The following is a 22,261-nucleotide window of genomic DNA, read 5'->3' on the forward strand; positions in this document are numbered from 1 at the left end:
TGCAGCAGAATTTTGGCTTTGTGCAGAAAAATGCTATGCATTTGCTGGTTGTGGAAAGAGTAGTGCAGAATGAGTTCTGGAAGTTTGCTAGTAGATCCCAACGGTCAAAATGTAGGCTTATGCACTAGAGACTTCCAGTAAAAGTTTCGAGTCGATCCAACGGTTAACGAACTGGAACGAAGGAATTGTTACTGGGGTCTTTAAGTGAGAAAAGTTGTGATTTTGGTTGGTGTTGGGCAGAGTTTTTTGCCTTTGCCCTGTTTTCTTGGCTGTGATAGTTTGTGCTGTTTGAATGTTGTTTTACCTGGATGTTGGGGAAGCTTGGGAGGATTGATGGGGACCCGGTGTTGAGAGAAACGAGGATATGGGCTACGTGGGAGTATGTGAGCTCAATTGGAGGTGGGCAACAGGGGATGGTGGGTTTATGCGCAATTTGTGGATGTGGAAAACTTGTTGTGCACCATCGCCCGACCGCCACCTAGTACCACATGTGATGGGTACCCCATAATCCTACAAGCTTGAGATAAGGAAGTGTAGAGGGGTGAAACTTCCTGCTTTTATTCGTTGACCACAGAGTAGTACCTGGAGATATGTCGCGGGGGTCAGGAGACCTTGGGGACATCAGGTGGGGTGCTATTGCCCAAAACCAAGCTTGACCAATCCCGACCCAACCCGGGCATAGTCAGTCAGTGAGAACCTGTGATGTACCTAAACAGGCGAGCTCCTGGCAGTCAACAGATAAAAGGAACAAAGACCACAAAGCAAGGAGGCTTGTGTGGTGGCTGGCCAGCTATGAACTTGATTGATATATGGGATATGGGCTCTGGTAATCGATTACCAAGGGTGGGTAATCGATTACAAGGCTTAAAAATGAAGACAGGAGGCTAAGATAGTCTCTGGTAATCGATTACCAAGGGGTGTAATCGATTACCAGGCTTGAAAACGAGGTCAGGAAGCTATAAGGGCTTCTGGTAATCGATTACCAAGGGGGTGTAATCGATTACCAGGCTTAGAAATGAAGGCAGCAGGTTGTGGAGGCCTCTGGTAATCGATTACCAGTCTGTGTAATCGATTACACAGAGGAATGGGTCACTGGTAATCGATTACCAGGTATGTGTAATCGATTACACAGTGCCTTTTTCAGGTTTTCATGTCCTGAAGCTGTGTGATTCGAGTTTGGCCTCTGGTAATCGATTACCAAGGCTGTGTAATCGATTACCAGAGATGAAAAGCCTAAAGATACCCCTTTTACTTGCATGTAGTGGTTATGAGATGCATTGTGTGGCGGCATAGTTAGATTCTTGTGAAAGAGTCTACCCCTTTCTTTTCTTTCTTGTAGATCGTGATGGCGGCGCAACTAATCCATGATCGAGTGGAGATGGAGTGCCTAGAGGGAGCTTGGGAGACCCTCGAAGGCAACACGAGGTGCCGATTTCGGGGCACAATTCGATTCACGGCTACTTCATTGGTGCATCCAGATGAACCCGCGCACACGCTTCAGCGTACTGTGGAGTGGATACTACCCACGCCTACACCATACCGTCTAGTGGAGCCAGTCCAAGTGATCGAGGTGATGTCATCCGAGGAAGACCCTGAGGAGGATCCTGAGGAGCTACCTCCTAAGCCTGCTGTGGATGCTCTTGACTTTCTGGAGTGCGATGAGGACCCACTCCCTGAGGTGGATTCTCTCGAGGACGTCATGTCGGCATCTGAGGCAGACTCTACGGAGGATAGTGGCCCTGGAGAGATGGCGATCAGTGGAGGCTCTTCATCATAGTAGACAGCTCATTGGATTAGTTTTATATACTTTTGAGGGTGGGTGTATCTAGGACTGACTGTTAGGTTTACTCTTTTGTTTTTGTATGGGTAGACCTGTTGTATAGGAATTTGATGATTGTATACATGTGGCTGAAGCCACCACTGTGGACACCTTTGCTCTGGATGACACTATGTATTTTGTAAAACTCCCATATTTTGGAAAGCTTAAAATGATGAATGTATTTATGATCAATCTTGTTACTCGAAAAGAAAGCATTAGCAAATTTATTTGTAAAAGAGTTTATCGACCGTATTTTATTCTTTTATTTTCACGTGACGACCTAAAGTAATGGCTGGTACATTCTTCCTTTTGAAACAGCAAAATAGTTTAGAGATTATGAGCGGTAAGAAAGAAATGACTCCGAATAGAGTTGTGAACTGGCCATTCAGGACTCTATAGTGAGGATTTTCCTTCTAAACCTAGTTATGGTGAAAAGAGAAAGAAATGAAAAAGAAAAAGAAGAAAAAAAAATTTACCATGGTTTTTGTTATTTAAATCATTACTATCAAACCAGTCATTATTTTGGGGACGCTACACATAACACTAACATTTTGCAAAATATGCACCTTTCCTTCTTCCATATTTAAACAAAGCATATTCCCAATATCTTCTCTAACACATGTTTGTATTTGATCACCCTTATTCCAAATAAATATCAAGGTTTCAGTTAGACAAAACAAATATCAACTTCTGAACTTAAATAGATTACTGTAAACATAATAACTTCCTAGCTCGCTGTCAAACAAAATCATTTTCAACTTGCCAATTGTCTTTCCATTAACGTGATCAACGATTTTTCGTAGCTTACTGACTTGAACCTTTACAACCCAACAGGTTACAGAAGGACTTATAGATTTGAGTGGGATTAATATGAATTCTGAAAATGACATTTTGTGTACAAATATGAAATGAGATGCTGAAATACAACAATGAGGATGACAAACACTCATATAAATCCATGGACATTGTATTGGATGGGTCTGAGTAGAAGGAGTTTATACTTGTCTACTATTCCAATTACCACTGCTATTTGGGCTCCGTGTGCTTGCTAGATTTCAATTTCCTTCAGCATATTGGGCTTTTTGGTAAGAAGGAGAGTGTGAACTGTCATTTCCTAACACATGCTTGAGAGTGTGGCTTGTCATTTCCTAGTGACAAAAGTTTGAAGGTACTATTAAACGACATTGTTTGAATAAACAAGCATAAAAAACATAAGATTTTAAGCATGGCATATGTACTTTGTCAATCAATAGTTTTTATTGTCAAATATCAGCACCATTGAGCCACACGAAATTGACAATCACAATATGTCATTCATTAACCAATGCTATTATCGCCAAAATAAATAAAGTATTGGTTCATTATGCTACTTATTTTTCATTATAGTATCTAAATAGGTTAGCAATGAAAATTGTAACAGGCTTCACGTCACATTTGTTGAACCATATATTTATTATATTCGAGTCTAAATAAGATATCAATGGATATTGTTAGTACTTCATTTTAAATTGTTATCACTTGATTCAATAATGTTTGTCAAGATACTCCCACTACGAACAACATTTAGATTGAGTGCATAGTATTTAACTAATTGTTGATTAACGAATGATTTTTAAAAGAAAATAATGAAATTAAGTGCATAGTATTTAACACAGCACACTATTTAACACAAATTCAGAATGAGTATAAATTAACAGCACATGTACTTAACTCATCAATATTAAACATTGCATGAAGTTATCAACACAATCCACACTTGTTTTATGTGTCATTTTATCATATTATCACAAGACGAGTGATAAAATGTTCAGATTAACCAAAGTACTTAAATACATTCATCCAAATACTCAAAATATAAATAGTTTGCCACATAACAAACAAAAAAGTTCTTCAATAGTGCTTCGTCGTCATCACTCAATCTTGATATGTTTGGTCACCCCGATTGAGGATAGTTGTATGGATGATAAATCTTCAAATGGTATATCATCCAATTGAGTATTAGATAGGACGAGATTGTGCTTAGCTGGTGTAATGGATCCTGATAAAAGTGGATTAGACTCAGCAGTGGTAGAGAAGCATTGCTGCATCAAAATATGAATTGGAATCAATTAATTATACAACATTCCTTATTGATTAAATAACAATCGACCCAATGAGTAATACCAAATAATTTATATTGTCAAAAACATTATTATTCTCATGCACCAATGACATAGATGGCTCAGCTTCATCCTTAGAAGTATATTAACCAACCCAGTTAGTAACTAATGCACTGAATCTTAAATAGCCAATAACTCATTCAACCTTACCTGAAGGTCAAAGGTAGGAAGCTTAGCAACAATAGAATTGATTAATGCCTCGTCTTGAGATAACTGAGAAACAAAATGACATGTATTGCCAGGGACTACCTTGAACATGAAGGTCAGTCTTTTTTCCAATACATGATCAAGAGCTTTCGATATATCTCTTGGATCAAAAACTCATTCCTATGTAATTATAAATATGACACCATTAACATAGCACTACAATATTATGTGTACAAAACGAATATTCACACGTCATGGTAGATATAATATGTTTCACCTCATCAATAATTCTCTGCTTAATATCAGTTGGAATCTCATTTATCAAAGCATAACATTCCAGATCCTATAGTGTAAAAATGGAAAATTCACGAGGCTGAGCCAGTCTAACATCTACACGAAACCTATGATAGAATTTCTTTTATTAATAGCCATACACAACGATAACAACACTGATTCTATGAAATTTATTATTTAGACATCATACATGTTCAAGTTACTTTGGTGTTGTACTTACACTTTCATTTGCACAGCCAACATAAAAAATAGGCAAAGCCTCTCCATCAACCTTCTTGTTACATTTGGGATAAGTATCATAAATCCAACCATTGGCTACCAATAATTTCGTTATAGTAGCCATAGTCACACACATACACTCTTACAACAAAGTCGTGACATGAAATCATAAGTGAATACAACATTTGTGCTAACATTCAATTGTTCATATGATGCTAAATTGAAACCAACTAATGTATCAAAATATATTCAAACCTTTTTCACTTTGCTGACTTCATCAAAATATATCATTTTTGCATTATGCATAAAGCGATCTCCAACAGAATACAATGAAGACCCCGAAATTTGGTTTCCACTTTGGGTACAGTGAATCATTGTTAGCTGACTTGGATCCATACTGAAATAAAGAAACAAATGTAATTATAAGTAAAGTGTAAGTATGCATAACTGCATCATAACATATATTTCATCAACATGAAGCAGATAACCAATCCTTGAAGTCCACAATCTCCTTGATGTCGCTATTCACAAATATCTGGGAACCATACATTGAATTCTGTATTGATATAGGATAAGTGCCTATATTAAATGGAACAATCATTACATTAATCATTGGCTATATAGAATCAAACATTTAAACTGATGTTCAAAATGAATAACCTCTAGGTTCTTTGATTTTAGCCATAGACAACAACAACACCAAGGCCCAGTAACATGGTTATCCAAACATTCCTTAAGCTCCATAACAAGTGCCTCCCACAAACTACAATTGATGATACTTCCACTGTGTCACTTAAAATGCAGGTAACACTAAAAAACTTCTAAAACTAATAAACGTTACTAACAACTTTTGATTCTTATAATAATAAACTAATGAATATCATTCATCTTTCATTGTGAAAACCACTTTCTTTGGCTTTCCATGCAAATTCCATTGACCAATTTCAACAAACTCACCAATAACATCTTCAACAAAAACCCAAAATCAAAAAAACATAACAACATTAACATGTTAATCAAATCAATTCTTCAATTTTTAAAAAAACTATACCTATTAAATAATCAGGTTTGGCAGAGCCATTTACAATGGCATCAAACATTGTGAAATTATACATTGTCTTAGGTATTTCAGGTATTTTGTGGGCCATAATTTTGGTTGCTTTCACAAAGTTACTTTTAAAGGCATGTCATGTACCCTTATACTGACTGTCAGACCCTAATTTCGTCCGAGAAATATCGTTCAATGTGATATTTTGATCCTTGCTAGTCGAATTACATTGTTTGGTGCCGATTATAGTATGAAGCTAAGAATCACTCAATGTTTTGGTCAAAAAAACAAAAGGCTACAAAGAAAGGGGCAAAAGGGTCATTTTATGGATTTTTCTAGACCCCAACTCGCCCAGGCTAGCATCTAACTTGCCTGGGCCACCAAAAGCCTTCAGGCCTAGCTCCAGCTCACCTGGGCAAGCTAGGTCCTTCAGCCTTAAGAAACCAGCTCGCCTGGGCGAGTTGCCCCTACCCCCAAATGGCTTTTTCTATAAATAGCCATGCAGAGGAGGGGTTTTGGGGGTTCAGCAAGTTTGGGATAGAGGAAAAATGTAGGAAGAGGAAGAGAAGAAGAAAAGAGAAGTCGAGGCACCACCAAATTACGACCATGGGTCATTCCCTACATCGCTTCTCTTGCTAGCCTTGTACCTTGTGCAACATCCAGTTAGTTCTTCATTTTTATTTTCTTTTCTTAAGTTTTGAATATAATTCATATACCCTTGTGGGTCCTCTCTGTTATTTTGTATGTACTCATCTTCTCCCCTTTACGGTTGGCAATTTCACTTTACTTGTAAGGTTTAGTGCTAGCCAATCATTAGTGTCATGAAGTCGCTTCCTCCTTTTGTGGGACTAGAAACTAATGAACAAAAAAAACAAATAAAGGAAATCAATTCACAACCAAACTTCTTTTTATCAAATATCACTTGAGATTGTTTCAAGGTCTAAGGTCTTAACGGCTCCATCCGCTTTTCAAACTTTTAAACGTCGTTTCAAGGTCCAACGCCTTAACGACTCTTTAACACAAACATTCAGACTTAAAGAACTAAGTAGGTCTGAATTTTTCATCGCACCTGAGGATACGTAGGAGCAAGGGCACGTTTTACATACTCGATTAAAGGTTATCGTCCCTTGTGACGGACGCGTGGGGTGATAATACCTTTCCTATGCCTAACCCCTCCCCCCACCCCCCAAACCCTTATTTTCAAAATTCGTTGACCTCTCTTTTTTGTTTTTCTAACATTTTCCTTAAATAAACGTTGGTGGTGACTTCCACGCGTTTTCTTTTTTAGAAGACACCTCTTTTATTTTCCTTCGCCGTCACATCGCGAGGTAGGTTGGGACACTGACCACTACTGCTCTCTACTTCAAAGTTTTGAATCACATAAGTTTGTCCAACTTCAAAATTTACATTCACCATTTGAACATCAACATTCTTCATTTGAGCTAGAATTTCATCACCTTGGACAATGAATATTTTGCAGTGATTCATTTGAGCTAGATTTTGTAAACATGTTTTAAAAAAAAACTTACAACAACTAATGGATACACCATATTGAATAAATCAAGTAACCTGACCTCCTTGTCAATAAAAATTTGCTTGATATTAAACCTAGGTAACCTTGGTATAATCCACATGTTTATCAATCGAACATCAATCTTCCAAGTTTCCTTGTCATCATTTATTTCTGCTATGGAATTCAATCTACGAAATAGTGCTAAACAAACACAAAAATTGAAATTTCAAAATGATTTCTATTATCAGCATAACTCAAAGGAATAGTACTATTAGATCATTAAAACCTTACCGGCAGGCATTAAACTTTGATCCACAGCAGCAAAGTAACACATTTAAAAAAACTTCAAGAGTTTTAAATACTTAACAAATGCCATTTAAACTAACTTGAAATGAAAAAGTATGAGAAAGTAGAAAAATGCTTGAACTTTAAAACAGAGAATGACAAAAATGCTTGTGTCTTTTTAGAGATGCATTGAAACATAGGCTGAAAAAAGGTGAAAATGATGAAAGCCTAAGTCATGCATGAAACGATACATGAAAAAATAGCTTGACTCACCCACACAAATCTCTCCGACAATGAGCTTGTGAGCTTGCTGAAGATATGCAGCGAAGCTTCGCTTGAGGAGAAGGTGAATACACGAGATGGAAACAGAGAAATGATGAATATGCATTGGTTTATTCATTTGTTGCTAAACATCAATAGGTCGAGAAGCTTCCTAGCTCGACGACGTGACCTCATAGCCCTGGTAGCTCAGACGTGTAGAGCTATTGTAGGTAGGTAGCGCAGGAAGAAGAAGAAAGTGTGAATTCAAGATTTTGAAAAAATGAAAAAACATAAGGATGTAAACCAAAAACGCAGCGTAAGAAGAAAAAAAATGCAACTAACCAAATGCAATTTGAAAGGAAAAAAAAAAATAACCGGTCGAAAATCATGAAGCTGACACTTATGCGGTTTCACGGTTCTTTTATTATAAGGTAGTAGATAGTAGACGAGATGTTTTAAGAACTTGGGACTATAGTATAGAGGATGTTTGGGCCCTTGTGAGATTGGCCACCTACTACGTCCTCCTATTCACAAAATACTAAACAATACATAAAATTATTACACAATAATAAATACAAATTAATGATCCACTGGAATAGAGCTCTATCCGTTCACATAAAATAGAGTAATATTAGATACGCAATTTTTGCACAAATATGGCATTTTCTGCACGAACTTACGTGCACATCTCATCTTATAATCAGTTTTTTAATAATTTATTTAGTCATAATGATACTTCAAAGTTATCCATTTAGATTTTGTTCTTCTAATTAGAAACACCTCTAAAGATGAGGACATTATAACGGAAAGTTAGGAACGAATATTATACGAAACCATCGCAACAAGAATAGAAACGAGTCCTAAAAAAGAAAAGGCTTACTACCATCACAGCTAGAAAAATACAGTGAATTTGACTGGTCGATTCTTAAACAATCGTAGAATCCAGAGGGAAACAGAAAAGAAAATGATTAACTTTCAATGAAAACAAAAAATACTATTGTACACAAAAGGTGTTGCTTTCAGGAGACTACGTTCTGTGCAAGTAAAAAACATGTCAGCATTCTTGGAAGGTAAGAACTTGAAAGTTAAGCAACCTTCAAATCGTTAGGTACGTATGTTGCAGCTTCTACATCTTGCGATAGAGTAGCCTCGACCAGAATATATAGCCATTAAGCAGCCCCCTAAAATAGGTAATCGTCCTCCACTAAACCATAATATTATTGATCTGAAATTGATGTTTTCCTAGCAAATGCGTATATTGTTGTGAGTTGGGATAGTACTTCTTGATTTAAGTCGATCTCATACTAGTAGTCACCAATTGAATAGCATTAATATTACTGTCAACTTCAACCATTCAATAACAATTTAAGAAGAACTTCCATAAATGATTGGTTAAGCAAGCGGGATCCCTTGAAAAGAATGTAAGCCACCCTGACCTGAGTCCATCTATGAAACGAAAGCTTTCAGTTATGTTGGACACCAGCGGAGACTTCATCTGCTGCTGACATGTCTTTTCTCTTCGGTGGTTCTTGAGCTTTCTGTAGAGCGGCTTTCTTTGGAACCATAACTATGGACATGTTTCTGTCACGAAAGCTTTTAGTCTCTTCTGTTGCAAGCTGCACATCATCCAAGTGTTGTTTAGATACAAAATCCAAATACATGATAGAACGAAAAGCTTCTGGTGATAGCTAAAACAGAAATCAGATGTATAGGAAACATACCAATTAAGCAAACAACAAAAATTTTGGTTTCACTCTTTAGCAAAACAATATGTTTAAAAACAGAAAATAAAGTAAAAACAAGACATTTTGGCGATCATTTGGGAAAAAAAATGTTTTCTCAAACCAAATAAGCCCTAATTGTCTCATGGTCACAATAGTAAGTATCCGGCACAATAACACAAGTGACAATGTCACATACCTCCCCAACATCACTCTGGAAACGTTTAATAAGCTCAATAGCAATATTCCTGAATTCAGTTTCACGGCCTTTGAGGTTCACTATGACTTTAACCTACAGGAGTTGATCCAAAACATATTGATGCATTAATACCATGAAGATAGTGCGTTTTTGTTCTGTATATAATAAGTGCCACAACTGAAAATTTCATGTAACCTTGTCACCATCTTTCAAAAATTTCTGGGCAGCTTTCAAACGCACAGAATAATCATGTTGGTCTATGTTGTATCTGTTAATAAGAGTTTGAACAGATTAGTAAAAGAGAACAGTCACATACGGCAAAATTAATTGAGCATACTTGAATCTTTAAACTAACCACAGCTCATAAAAACCAATCCATGTCACTGCTTTAACAGGATTCGTGTTATCACTAAGTCAATTTTGTTTTTTAAAGATTGAGTGGTGAAAAATTCAATGACAGGCTTTTCATAAAAAAAACTCATGCTTGAACTTATCAACTCCATTTTCAAGAAGAAACTAAACAACCCCCAAAAGAAACATAAATCATAAAAAAAATTGTCATGACTCATATGTGGGCCATGATTACCTCATAGTATTCAAATTTATCTAATCTATCTATCATACCTACTGAGGCCCCCAAAGGTCAGCAAATAAGAATTACCCCAAAGGGGTGGCTATATAAGCTGCACTAAATCACTACATGTGGAAAATAGGAAGATACATTAAGCACTGCATTCAACATTTACGTGTCCAACATTCCAACCAATAACAAAAATTTCATCTCACTAGATGAGGTTAGCTACTTGGATTGCATGACATCATTGGACTTGATTAAAAACCAAATTCTCAAGGATATTACTCACTATGAGATCCCTCTTAATAATCTCCTCAAATGTTCTTCTTGGTCTCTCTCTACGTCTTCTCGTACAGCTAAAAACCATGCAATCTACTCTCCATACTAGTACTTCTAGCAGCCTTATTTGCATGTGACTAAACCTCCTTAACCAATTTCCTGTCATTTTTTCCTTGTTTGGCCAAAATAATATATCATTGTATCCTATCCTTTCTTGTGTGATTACACATCCACCTTAACTTAGGCCTCGTTGTGGGTTACTAAAGTGAACCTCTTGAATCTTATCAAAGGCATCCTGATAGAACTGGATCAGAATAGGAAAAATCGTTTTATTCGAATTAGAATGCTACAACTCAAGGATTACACACTCTGATGGATTCGAGGTCTCATCACCCTCCTATTCTCTCCAAATTTTTGTTCAACCCCTAACTAACCCCTCCCGTAGCTATTTATAGCCTCTTATCCAACTACATTGGTTATAACTAACTACATTTAGTTATAACTAACTGTTATCTTAGCTGTCCTACAATTGACAGCTCTCTAACTCTTCCAAGGGTATTTTCTAACATACACCTTTCCCCATCTATCAATATCCCCCCGCCCCCCCTCTTTCAAGATGGACCTTGTCCTCAAGGTCAAATTGAGGGAAAACAGTTTGTACTTCATCAGCAAGTTCCCAGCTATCTTCATGGTGGGGTAAATCTTGTCATTTGATAAGAACCTCCTTTCTGCCATCTTCAGAAATTCTGCTCTTCATGACCTTCTCTGGTTGGACCTGCAGTTCCCAATTTTCATTCAGGGTTGTTGGTAATGGTTGAGGGGAACAAGGGATATATGAAGCACCGGATGTATCTTGCTTCCCTCTGGAAGTTCCAGTTTATAAGTGACCTCCCCAATTCTTTGAATCACCTTGTAGGGGTCCATAAAATCGTGGACTCAGCTTCTCATTTGGTTTTCTTGCTAGAGACTTCATTCTATAAGGTTGTAGTTTCAGAAAGACCCAAGTTCCTGCCTACAGGATTAGCTCCGTTCTATGCTTGTTTGCAGATCTTCTCATCTGATCTTGAGCCTTGAGCAGATTGTTCCTCAGTTCCTGTAATAATTCATCCATGTCCTTACTCAACTGATTTACATCTTTCAATTTGGAAGGAATGTCAGCTCCTTTAACTAACAGTGGAGGTTCCTGTCCATACAAAGCTTTAAAAGGAGACATCTTGGCAGAGATATTGAAATTTGTATTGAACCAGAATTCAGCTCGGGCCAAGTGGTTAGGCCACTGTTTTGGTTTGGTTCCAGTTAAACACCTCAAATACGCTTCTAAGCATCAATTAGCTACTTCCATCTGCCCATTTGTTTGAGGATGATAGGCAATACTCATCTTCAATTGAGTGCCTGCTTTCTTGAACAATTGCTTCTAAAAGAGGCTCATAAAAAGTCTGTCTCTGTCAGTACTATTGAGGCAGGGAACACATGCAGTCTCACTACTTCTTTAATGAATAACTCAGCTACTTCCTTAGCTGTATAAGGATGACTTAATGCAAAAAAATGAGCATACTTATTCAGCCTATCCACCACCACTAAGATAGTGTCTTTCCCTTGAGCCTTTGGTAAACCTCCAATGAAATCCATTGAGATATCAGTCCATACCTTACTTGGAATAGGTAGGGGCTGCAGCAACCCTGCAGGAGCTAATGTACGGCCTTATTTCTCTGATAGATTTCACATGCAGCAACATAGTCCCTTATAGTTTTATCCATTCCTTGCCAAAACACCACATTAGCCACCCTCTTGAAGGTTCTAAAAAACCCTGAATGTCCTCCCAGAGGGGAATCATGAAATTCTTTCAAAAGTAGAGGGATAATTGGTGAAACTCCCCCATCTCTTCTTCTTTATCCTCCCCTTGCTGGCTCCTAGGATCTCCTTCTTCCTCCTCTTCCATAATCATCAATCTAAACTGTCTATTTTTGCACACATGAGTAGGATTATACTTCTCCTCGCATGTGAAACACTCTCCCTTCCTCATCTTTTCATTTACCTCCGCAGGAGAAAAATTGTGGAACGTCCTTCTACCTTTCCAGCCACTTGTCCCTGTTTTTACAGCATTCTGAAGATCAGTCACCTTATTGTTTGCTAGCTGCCAATCTCTTACCCCCTTCTGCCCCGAATGAACAGTTTTCTGCAAATTACTCCCCCTCCCATTACCCAGGGTAACTTCCCTAAAATTCTGTTCTTATCCTCCACTCTTCGAGCCTTAACCATGGCTTCCATCAAGTTCTTTGGCTCATGAAGCCTTACTTCAGTGCTAATCTCTTCCTTTAACCCTTGAGAAACACTTCCACCAGAAATGGCTCATCCAACCCTTTCACCATTCCAACACACTTCTCAAATAGACCTATGAATCCTTGCACTATCTCTTATTGCAGTGCCAACAACGCTTGAAAAGGATTTCCTAAGCTCGAAGCCTGAAACCTTTTAGCGACAGCAATCTTGAACCCATCCCAAGAATGATTTGGATTCCAAGATTCCCACCATTGGAACCAACCCAAAGCTTCCCCCTCCATTGCAATCATCACCGCTTCCTTCCCTAACCGCCCGTAACCGAAAATATCGCTCAATCTTGATCAACCAGCCCATTGGATCCTCACCATCGAATATGGGCAATTCTAAATTCCTCCACCAATTGCTGTCGTGTGCCGCCGTACCTTCATGCCCTTTGCTCGCGTCAACTGTATTCATGTTTGCCGCAGGAGATTTTTTCTCCCATGCCGCTGCCAACCTTTGGATCATCCCTTCGATTGAGGTCAGCCGCGATTCCACTACTTCATGATTCTCCTCCATTGCTCTCTCCATAGCTTTCATGCGTGTCTCCCCTCTTGCGTTTGCCTTCATCACCAGTAATGATTCTGTGCTCCAAGATCGGAGCTCTGATACCAGTTGATAGAATTGAACCAGAACAGGGGAAATCGTTTTATTCGAATTAGAATGCCAAAACTCAAGGATTACACACTCTAATGGATTCAAGGTCTCATCACCCTCCTATTCTCTCCAAATTTTTGTTCAACCCCTAACTAACCCCTCCCAAAGCTATTTATAGCCTCTTATCTAACTACAATTGGTTATAACTAACTAACAGTTATCTTAGCTGTCCTACAATTGACAACTCTCTAACTCTTCCAAGGGTATTTTCTAACATACATCTTTCCCCATCTATTTCCCCCTCTATCACATCCATACCTTTTGCGAGAATTCCTTACTCAGCTTATCACTCTTTTGATTGTGACGCATTCTTTCCCCTTTTCCCATATATTATATCTTTTCTATTTAGTTTTGTTATTTTAATCCTCTTGTTTATTGTGTTTGGTGTTGTTGATATAATTGTTTGAAGCTTCGTGCTGCTTTCTCCTCTTCTTCTACCCCGCTTATTTTTATTTGTATAATTCTTGATTCCGACATAACCAACTCAGGGAAGATCTATAAATCAATATGAGCATAACTTAATTCATATCACTTAGCCTTTTGATCCAAGGGACAAACATTGCATTATATTGAGTAGCAAATCCCCTGCATCCACTCTATTGACCTAGGATGAGTTACAAACTCTTTTCATAGAGCACTTCTTTTCCGAGAGAAATACAAATGAGCAATTAAAGTGTGTTGTAGGATTGGATGCAAATTCCAAATAAGCATGTCATAGATTTTGATGCAAGTTTTTGACGGAGCTTTAGTTCCATGCTGTACACTTAGATTCAATAAAAATAGAAATAAATGAAAACAGTAGATGGTCAAAATGACAATCATGGATAGCTAGAAAAGAATTGAGATGAGAGAAATGAATGACCATGCTTCTTGGCAAAAGACTAAATAAGGCAAAGCTAAAGGCTCGTTTAGTGGTCCAAATGACAGTAACAACAGCAAAGGATACAAATCTCATAATTAACGCCTGGTCATTGCGACCCCCCTTTGTGAGGAGGCACCCCTTCTCCCGAAGTTGCAGGGCTATTCTCAATAGGATTCGAACCCAGATGAAATTCTGACCATCTGTCAGAGAAAAAAGAACAATAACTCTTGCAGGATTCCCAAGAAATTCTGAAAAGCTCTTTAGATGGGATCTATATCCACATGTTCAATTGTTAGTAAGTCTGTGCAAAAGCTCGACCCCCAGAATGTAAGGATAGTTAATCTGAAGATTGTTTGGTAGACAAAAGATGCTAGAGCTCCAAACATGACTATTTCAAAATTTAGCATTTAAAATTATGTTACAACTTACAAGTTACAACATATAATCAACTATACTATGTTGATTAAATTAGAATAATCAATTACTAATCATTATGTCAGAGAATAGTTTTTGTCAGCTGAGACTCAGATTATTCTCTAATTTATTGTACAAAATCAACAAATATCAGAACACGTGGGGTGGCTAACAAACAATTTCTCTCAATAATTCTCTAAAAAAAGTGGTACAAATCACCATGATTCCACTGCCAAAGTCCTAAAATATGAAACCCCTTTGTTTCACAACTTAATTTACTCTGCTAGAATTCTTGGTGGCTGTCTCATTTTCTAGTGACTTTCCCAATCACTATCCTTAGCCAAACTCTCCATACAAATAGTACTCATTACTTCTGGTCAATCCCAGGCCTTTATTATCACTTTTCCCATCGGAATCTTGCTTGTTCCATAGCCAGCAAACTCATTTGTGGCTGCCAATGTTCTCTCGTTTTGAGTCCCAATTTCACAAAACAGATATTGTCATTGCATCTGGACGCTTACAATTGCGTATGATGTGGAAGATTGTTGTTGGAAACCATTTATACGGCACTTCTCTATGGCAACTTTTTTTTACCACTTACTGAAGCATTCATGTGGAAAGTTACAACGCTTACAATACCAGAACATGTGGAAGATTGTTGCTGAAGCAGTCCAATTTGCTAGGTACCTCCACAAAACACCCTGTTGTTGCTTTTATGTTCAAGTCCAGCCCAATAGAACAAAGTTGTGGCAGCCATCAATGGATTTTGAGAAGTTTCACTGCACTAGTAAGAACTTTCATTTGCCCAGTTCAGCAGTTCTCAAACTGATGTGTCTCCATCATTAGTTCATTACAGTCACTCCCTCTTGATCTGTCAGAGTTCCACCTTCCCAGCATGTAAGAACTCCTCTTTAGCTGTCTGAACAGACATGCCAACTCCTTCAACTGTTGCCTTAGCCTTTTGCTTTGACTCAATTCATGCAACCCTTTCCCCCCAACGTGCCACAATTCAGACAAGTTCCTGCAGCCACCTCAACTCTCATGCACTACAGTCACAGTGGTTCCTTTCCCCATCCAGCAATGTCCTCTTTCTATATTTGGACTGAGCATTTTCAGGTCTACTTTTTTGTGCCACCTTTTCTTTACCACATGCATTCCTAGGTTCCACAATTCAAAGGTGTTTGTGTGTGTATGTGGCGGGGGTACAACCAAACCAGTGAGAAAAATAACTTGCTCCAAATGATGTGGTGCTCATAGATCTACTGACAGGGATGTAACGTAACCAAGAGATCATTCACATATTTTTTCCTTGACTAAGAGCAATTGTCAGATCCCAGTGTTCTTCCTATTTGTTCATTTGATACTGGATTTCCATTCAACCCATGTTTCACCCATTGTTCAGAATCTTAGCATTTGTCACAAGCTTTGGTAGAGAATATATGTGCTTGATCCCCTTTTCTATGCAGCCACCTTGGGGCAACTAAATATTTGTAGAGTAGTTATTATTTAATAAAGGCTTGGGTTATCTCTTGAAATGCTGTTGAGAGCGTTGTAGATGTGATTGTATTAGATGTAATGGATGGTTATGAGATTTATGGTAATACAGTTACATTTTGGGAGGTTGCAAGTGCAGATATGCCTAAATTTAGGAAAAATTGCAAGTTTGGTATCATAACCAGTCCCAAGCCTATGTAAAGGAGGGTTATGTTAGGTCTTCGGAAGTCAACATAAAACTTGGCAATATACCTAACATGAGTCACTCAACGGATTTTGCTATTGAAGACAACCAGAGAAAAAGCTAGGAGTAGCAGAAATGAGAATGTTAAGATGGCACCAATTGAGAAAAAGATTATAGAAATTCAATTAAGGTGATTTGGATTAGTATAAAGAAGACTATTGTAAGCACCAATGAAGAGAATAGATTGCATAGTTTTTTTAGTCTTGTGAAAAGGGGGAGAGGGAAACTTTTCAATTTTCAGATAAAAATGCCTAAAATTCAAAATACTCAGCTTTCTCTCCTTATTATTTCTGCTAGTTTCTAGGTTAAACAATTAAAAAGCATCAAGTCTATGTACATAAATAAAAAATGCCTAAAATATAAAATATTCAGCTTTCTGTCTATATTCTGCTAGTATGTAAGATATACAGTTAGGAAGCACCAAGTTTATGTACATGAATTGAAAATGCTTAAGATTTAAATACTCTTTTATTTCTGCTAGTTTATAAGATACACAATTCAAAAGCACCAAGTCTATGCCCATCAATTGGAAAAGCCAAAACAAATGCAGAGGTATAAATGTTATGCTTTTCAAGAGTACCCATAGTCAACCTGCCTAAATTTGTTGTCCATAAGTTCTGGCATTGACTTATTACAATTTAAAACTATTTATACTTGACCAATCAGAACATATCAGAATTCTGTAACAGATAGAGAAAATATGAATCTCAGAAATAAAAGAAGAAAAAATAAGGAGGAAGGATCAAGGCTAGAACATTACCCCATTTTGAGCTCCTTCAAATCCATCCGATTAGCTGCAGTTAAGAGAACACAACTGTATTTAATATGTATTGCTTAATTTGAGTTTTGCATGAATTGGAAGAAAACAGTAAAGTTTAAAAGAAAACGAAAAACAATGATTACCAGCACTTCTTTTCTGCTGTCCTTTTTTCTTCTTTTGCTGTTCATATTTATACTTACTGTAGAAAAATATAATCATTTTTAAATTTCAATATTCAATAATTTCAAAGGATAGGTATATAAAGCAGGCAGAAAAGAAGAAAGAAAAACTAAGGCAAATATAGTCTTTCATCAACCACATGCTTATCTTATTGTCGAATGTCGACTGCTTTTAATTTTAAATTTATCTAAATTTTCAGCATGTGAGTTGCATAGAAAAACTTAATGATCTAGCAAATGCATTTACACTACCATATAAAAGCACGGTATGTCGACATCCATTTATAGACAACAGCATGTATATCACACTCCTATCTTCACCACCACTCTCCTATACCACATAAAAATTGAAAAATGAAGTAGTTGTAATTGCATGAAGCTAGAATCCCAGAAATAAAGACACCAAAATATATATTACTGTATCAGGCCAATCAACCATTACTTAAACATCAATTGTTGAACATGTAGACAGGTAGACCATTAACTGCTAAACCTATACCAACCAACATGTGAAGCACAAAAACGTGAACACAACAATTTGACACATACAAACCCGTTAGATGATCACTACACTCATCAACCAGAAGTAATGAGCATTAGAAAATATCCAGGTTAGCAAAAAAAAAAAAAAATTAAAACAAAGATACATAATTTCTCTGAGGATATTCAAAGATCATACTTGTAATCCATCATTCTAACAACAGGAGGATCTGCATCTGGGGATACTATCACCTGAACAATGCAGAGAAAATAAGTCAGAAACAGACTCCTCCTACGATCCTACTAACAAAACGAAGTCCCAACACTAGGGACTTGTTTGGTATGAGAAAATGTTCATTTCGTTTTCACTAAGAACCCAGCATGTGCATTAAACCAGCAATACCCGCAGCCACAACGGCAATTTAAAAGCTTGTGTGCATTAGTGTGCAAAGGAATAACATAACGTAATTATACCAGGTCGAGTTCAGAATCCTGGGCCATTTGACGGGCCAGAGTCTTGGACACAACTCCGACCTAAGAAAACGGGAAAGAAGCCGTTAGGGATAAGTAATGAATATGAAAATAACAAGACAAAGAAATCACTAAACTAACCATGATCTGATTCCCATCAATGAGCCTCACGGAAGCTGACCTGTTACCGTAACCAAAGTGCTCTTGAACAATCGAATCCATAAATGCTATGCTTGCAACGAACGAGATGAGTGAAATAGAGAGAGAGAGTAGTACGGTACCTTAGTGCGGCGATGTCGAGGCCGAGGGGTTGTTGCTCGTCGTTGGAGCGTAGGGAGAAGGAAATGGAAGATTTGAAGGGAGTGCGGTTAAAGAGGCGATTGGAAGGGAGAAGGGGGAGTTTCAAATTGATGGGACTGAGAGTGAGAGTAAACCCACCCACTGCGCTCATTGCTTTGCTACTCAACTGTGCCTCTCTCTCGGTTCACTCTCGCGCATAGTTTCTCTTCCTTCACCTTCGGAGACCTGGGTATGATTAATGATAAATAGGTTTCAATTTCTTGCTTAATTATGATGATTTGGCACACTGAACTGGCTCTTTTGTCATATGTGGCACTATCATTTAGCATTTGCATGTTTAATTTGATTTAATTACACTTTAAATCCTCTTGTTATTAACATTTCTCAAATCTTTATCTTTTATTTTTGTTAAATACAAAAAAAAAAAAGCGTCACACAAAAGGGCCCATTTTTAAGCAAATGCTTAAAACAAACTTAACTTTTAACTTAAACGGGTAAAAAAACAAAAAAATAATATAAAAAAAAGCTAATGTGTTAGCCATTTTTGCTTACTTTAATTAGGGCATTTTTAATGTGAATTTTTTATATGAGTTTCTTAATTATTTTTTTGTGATATTGACTAGAATGTTACTCTTAAAAAATTCATACAAAATTTTACTCAAATACTAAGAAATTTCAAAAAATTCACATATTTATATTTTTTATTATAACTTAATTTTTATTATAACTTAATTTTTATTCAAATAAAATAATTAATTCATTTTTTTAATTTTTATATATATAAATAATAAATATGAATAATTGAAGAAAATATTAAATATCAATTAAAAATCCAATCATAGTAATTTTGAAAAACAAAATTATTATTTTTCACCAAAAACCCACACCCACCACCTACCATCATTAAAAACAAAAAATATCACCCAACTCCATAATCTTCCTTCCCTTTCCCTTCCTTCCAACTTCATTCTTCTTTCAAAAACAAAAAAAATCATCTACCTTCATTTTCCTATTCCTTCTTCTTCCTTTTCCATTTTCTCCTCCAGTGTCATTTTTTTCTCTCTTCACACAGTCTCGTAGAGTCACTAACTCCTCCAGTTGTCGCCACTCCTCGCACATATGGCCACAATCTCTATTTCTTTGTCCCTTCACCGTGTCGATCCTCTCCACTGGTGTCGCCACTTCCCGACATCGTTGTGTCTTCATTGTGCCACCTTTGTTGGCCTCAGAAGTGAGGAGGTTGTCAATATGGTTTTCCCTTTTCCCCCTTTACTGAAGATCCCTTCAATCTAGCTCATGGAGACCATTTTCTCCCTTTAATGTATTATTCTGAATCTGGATCTCGATGAGATTTTTTTGATCAACTTTTATGAATTTTGGGATTCATTATGGTTGTTTTGTTCATTTGAGTTTTTATTCATTGTTCTTCTCTCTGGACAGTTATCTTCCCTCTAATTCGTACATGTGTTGAACCTGTTAGCTTGAAAGAAATTATTTTTTTCAATGCTAAGATATCATTTCTTACATAAGAAATGAATCTAAAGAGTGAAAGAACACACCCTGCCACGTGGGTTTGCTCCAGTGCCAAAAAAAATTAAAAAATGATTTCTTCACACTAAGCGCCCCTTAAGAAACCATGGTTGGAGATGCTCTTACTACTTAATAAATGCTTTCACAAATAAACAATGTTAAGGATAGTCTAATTAAAACGTAAATTTTAATTATAATTGTATAACTATGACGATGTTGTATTTGTAAAAAGTGCAACTGATTAACATGTAAAATTTGCAATAAGCCCATTTTACACTGGGTCAGTACACTATAGAAACAACCCAACAAACACACTAAAAACATCAAAAACAAGTCAAAAGCTTGAATGGTCTCTCACTCTCTCTACCCGAGTAGGAGCCTGATGCAAATCAAAAAACAAGGTTTACACAAAATAGGGACTAACAAAAACTGATAAAACCAAAAATATGACATAGGAAAGGAATCCTTCTAGCATTGACAGTTACACATAATAATTACTTCTGATGGGCCCTTATATACACATCATTCATTTTTATCTTTTTAATACAAACAACTCTATGCAATAACTTCTTTTGTTATTTTCAATGGGTTCCACCAAAAAGCCTTTTGTATTTTATTAATAATTTCTTTATTAATTTATAATCATATTATTTATAAGTTGATTAAAATTTTAAAATTAAGAAAAATTTAGTGCATTATTATGTTAAATTTTTTTGGCGGATGTTAAAAAATTTTAAATTAAAAATCATATATAAATATAAACATAATTTAATTATATTTTATTTAAAATGACAAAAGTAGCTAACTTCTCACAAATAGCATAACATAAAAGACAATAATCAAAATATAATAAAAGTTATATAATCAAAACAATAACTAAATTTGTTGATTATCACGTCTAAAATGTTCCCAAATATTCTCCACAAGGTCTAACTTGAAGTTGGTGACGACATCTCGGATCATAAAGTATAAAGTTATTTTCTCCTAAAAAAGTATGATTCAAGGGCTGGATGAGGACCACTGTATATGTCAATTGTCAGCCCATCGTTAGTGGGTACACATAATGGTGGTCAAAATTTCCATTATACATGTGTGGTTCATCTTCCACCGTCATATAATGCAATATGATGCACGTATATGATATAATGCCCACTCCACATCTTTTCTAGATGTTGAGCAAACAATTTTCTTCTATGACCTTGAGGCCTTGGGATGGTGTAACGCCCTGAAATTTAGATAAGTGAAAATAGATGATTGATGTAATTTTTGTATTGTCTGATTAAATTGGATTAGTTGAGGTTGTTGTGTGAGTTATCTATGTGCGATTAATTGGTGTGAATAATTAGGTTATGTGGAGTTTGTTTGACCTGTGTTGGATTTGTGAGATGTCAAGTTTGACCTAAAGACCAATTTCAATAAAACCATGATCTTGGACTTGTTAACCATTGGATCTTCTTCACACTTGAACTATAGGTTTTAGATTCACGTTTTGACTATTGGGATTTCCAAGTATCATTTTTGGATAGATCACTTAATGAGACAAGCGCGCTAAGCACAATTCCCAACCCACAAGGGAAATTTGTTTAGTGAGACAAGCGTGCTAAGCACAATTCCCCACCCGTGAAGGAAATTCTCTTAGCGAGACAAGTGTGCTAAGAGCATTTCTCAACCCGAGGGGGGAATTCGCTTGGCGAGATCAGTACGCTACATGCAATTTCAATCTGAGGAGGTAATTTGCTCAGCGCGAGAGGTCGCTCTCAACACCAAAAGTGAAATTTCGCTTAGCGAGCTCGTGTCACTAAGCGGGATCTGCAAATTATAAATACGTTCTACAACGTGAAAATTCTGATTTTCACCTATCTCCCTCTCTCTACTCATGCCCTAAAACCCCAACACCTTCTCCTCCACTACCCACGACCATCGATGGCCACCACGAGCCACCCTTACTTGCTGTCGAACCACCGCACGAAGAGGAACACTTTAATCAGAGTAAAATTTTCATAATCCACCTAAAGGATTCGGTAGAGAAACAG

At 36.9% G+C, this 22,261-nt stretch overlaps 1 protein-coding gene and 1 long non-coding RNA gene across 5 annotated transcripts; both read right to left on the minus strand.

Annotated features, from left to right (window-relative positions):
- Positions 1-3,556: 3,556 nt before the first annotated feature.
- LOC100799907 (uncharacterized) lies at positions 3,557-8,274 on the minus strand. 4 transcript variants are annotated; one of them, XR_005891054.1, is made up of 3 exons: positions 8,088-8,274; positions 7,758-7,966; positions 3,557-5,035 (listed from the first exon to the last, which is right to left on the minus strand). It is a non-coding gene; the product is annotated as an uncharacterized lncRNA (long non-coding RNA). The 4 variants fall into 4 exon arrangements; XR_413945.4 differs by lacking the exon at positions 8,088-8,274 and having other exon boundaries at positions 3,557-3,900; positions 4,894-5,035; positions 7,758-8,079; XR_005891056.1 differs by lacking the exon at positions 8,088-8,274 and having other exon boundaries at positions 3,557-4,305; positions 4,894-5,035; positions 7,758-8,079.
- A 911-nt stretch (positions 8,275-9,185) lies between these two features.
- Positions 9,186-18,911, minus strand: LOC100499836 (uncharacterized). The gene is given in 9 exon segments (NM_001249750.2): positions 9,186-9,361; positions 9,666-9,758; positions 9,861-9,933; positions 17,269-17,302; positions 17,412-17,467; positions 18,127-18,179; positions 18,402-18,461; positions 18,540-18,579; positions 18,680-18,911. Coding segments are annotated over 9 exon segments (732 nt in total). The 5' UTR covers positions 18,850-18,911; the 3' UTR covers positions 9,186-9,208.
- Positions 18,912-22,261: the final 3,350 nt, after the last annotated feature.

Source organism: Glycine max, chromosome 4 (assembly GCF_000004515.6).
Source record: "Glycine max cultivar Williams 82 chromosome 4, Glycine_max_v4.0, whole genome shotgun sequence".
Taxonomy (NCBI): Eukaryota; Viridiplantae; Streptophyta; class Magnoliopsida; order Fabales; family Fabaceae; genus Glycine; species Glycine max.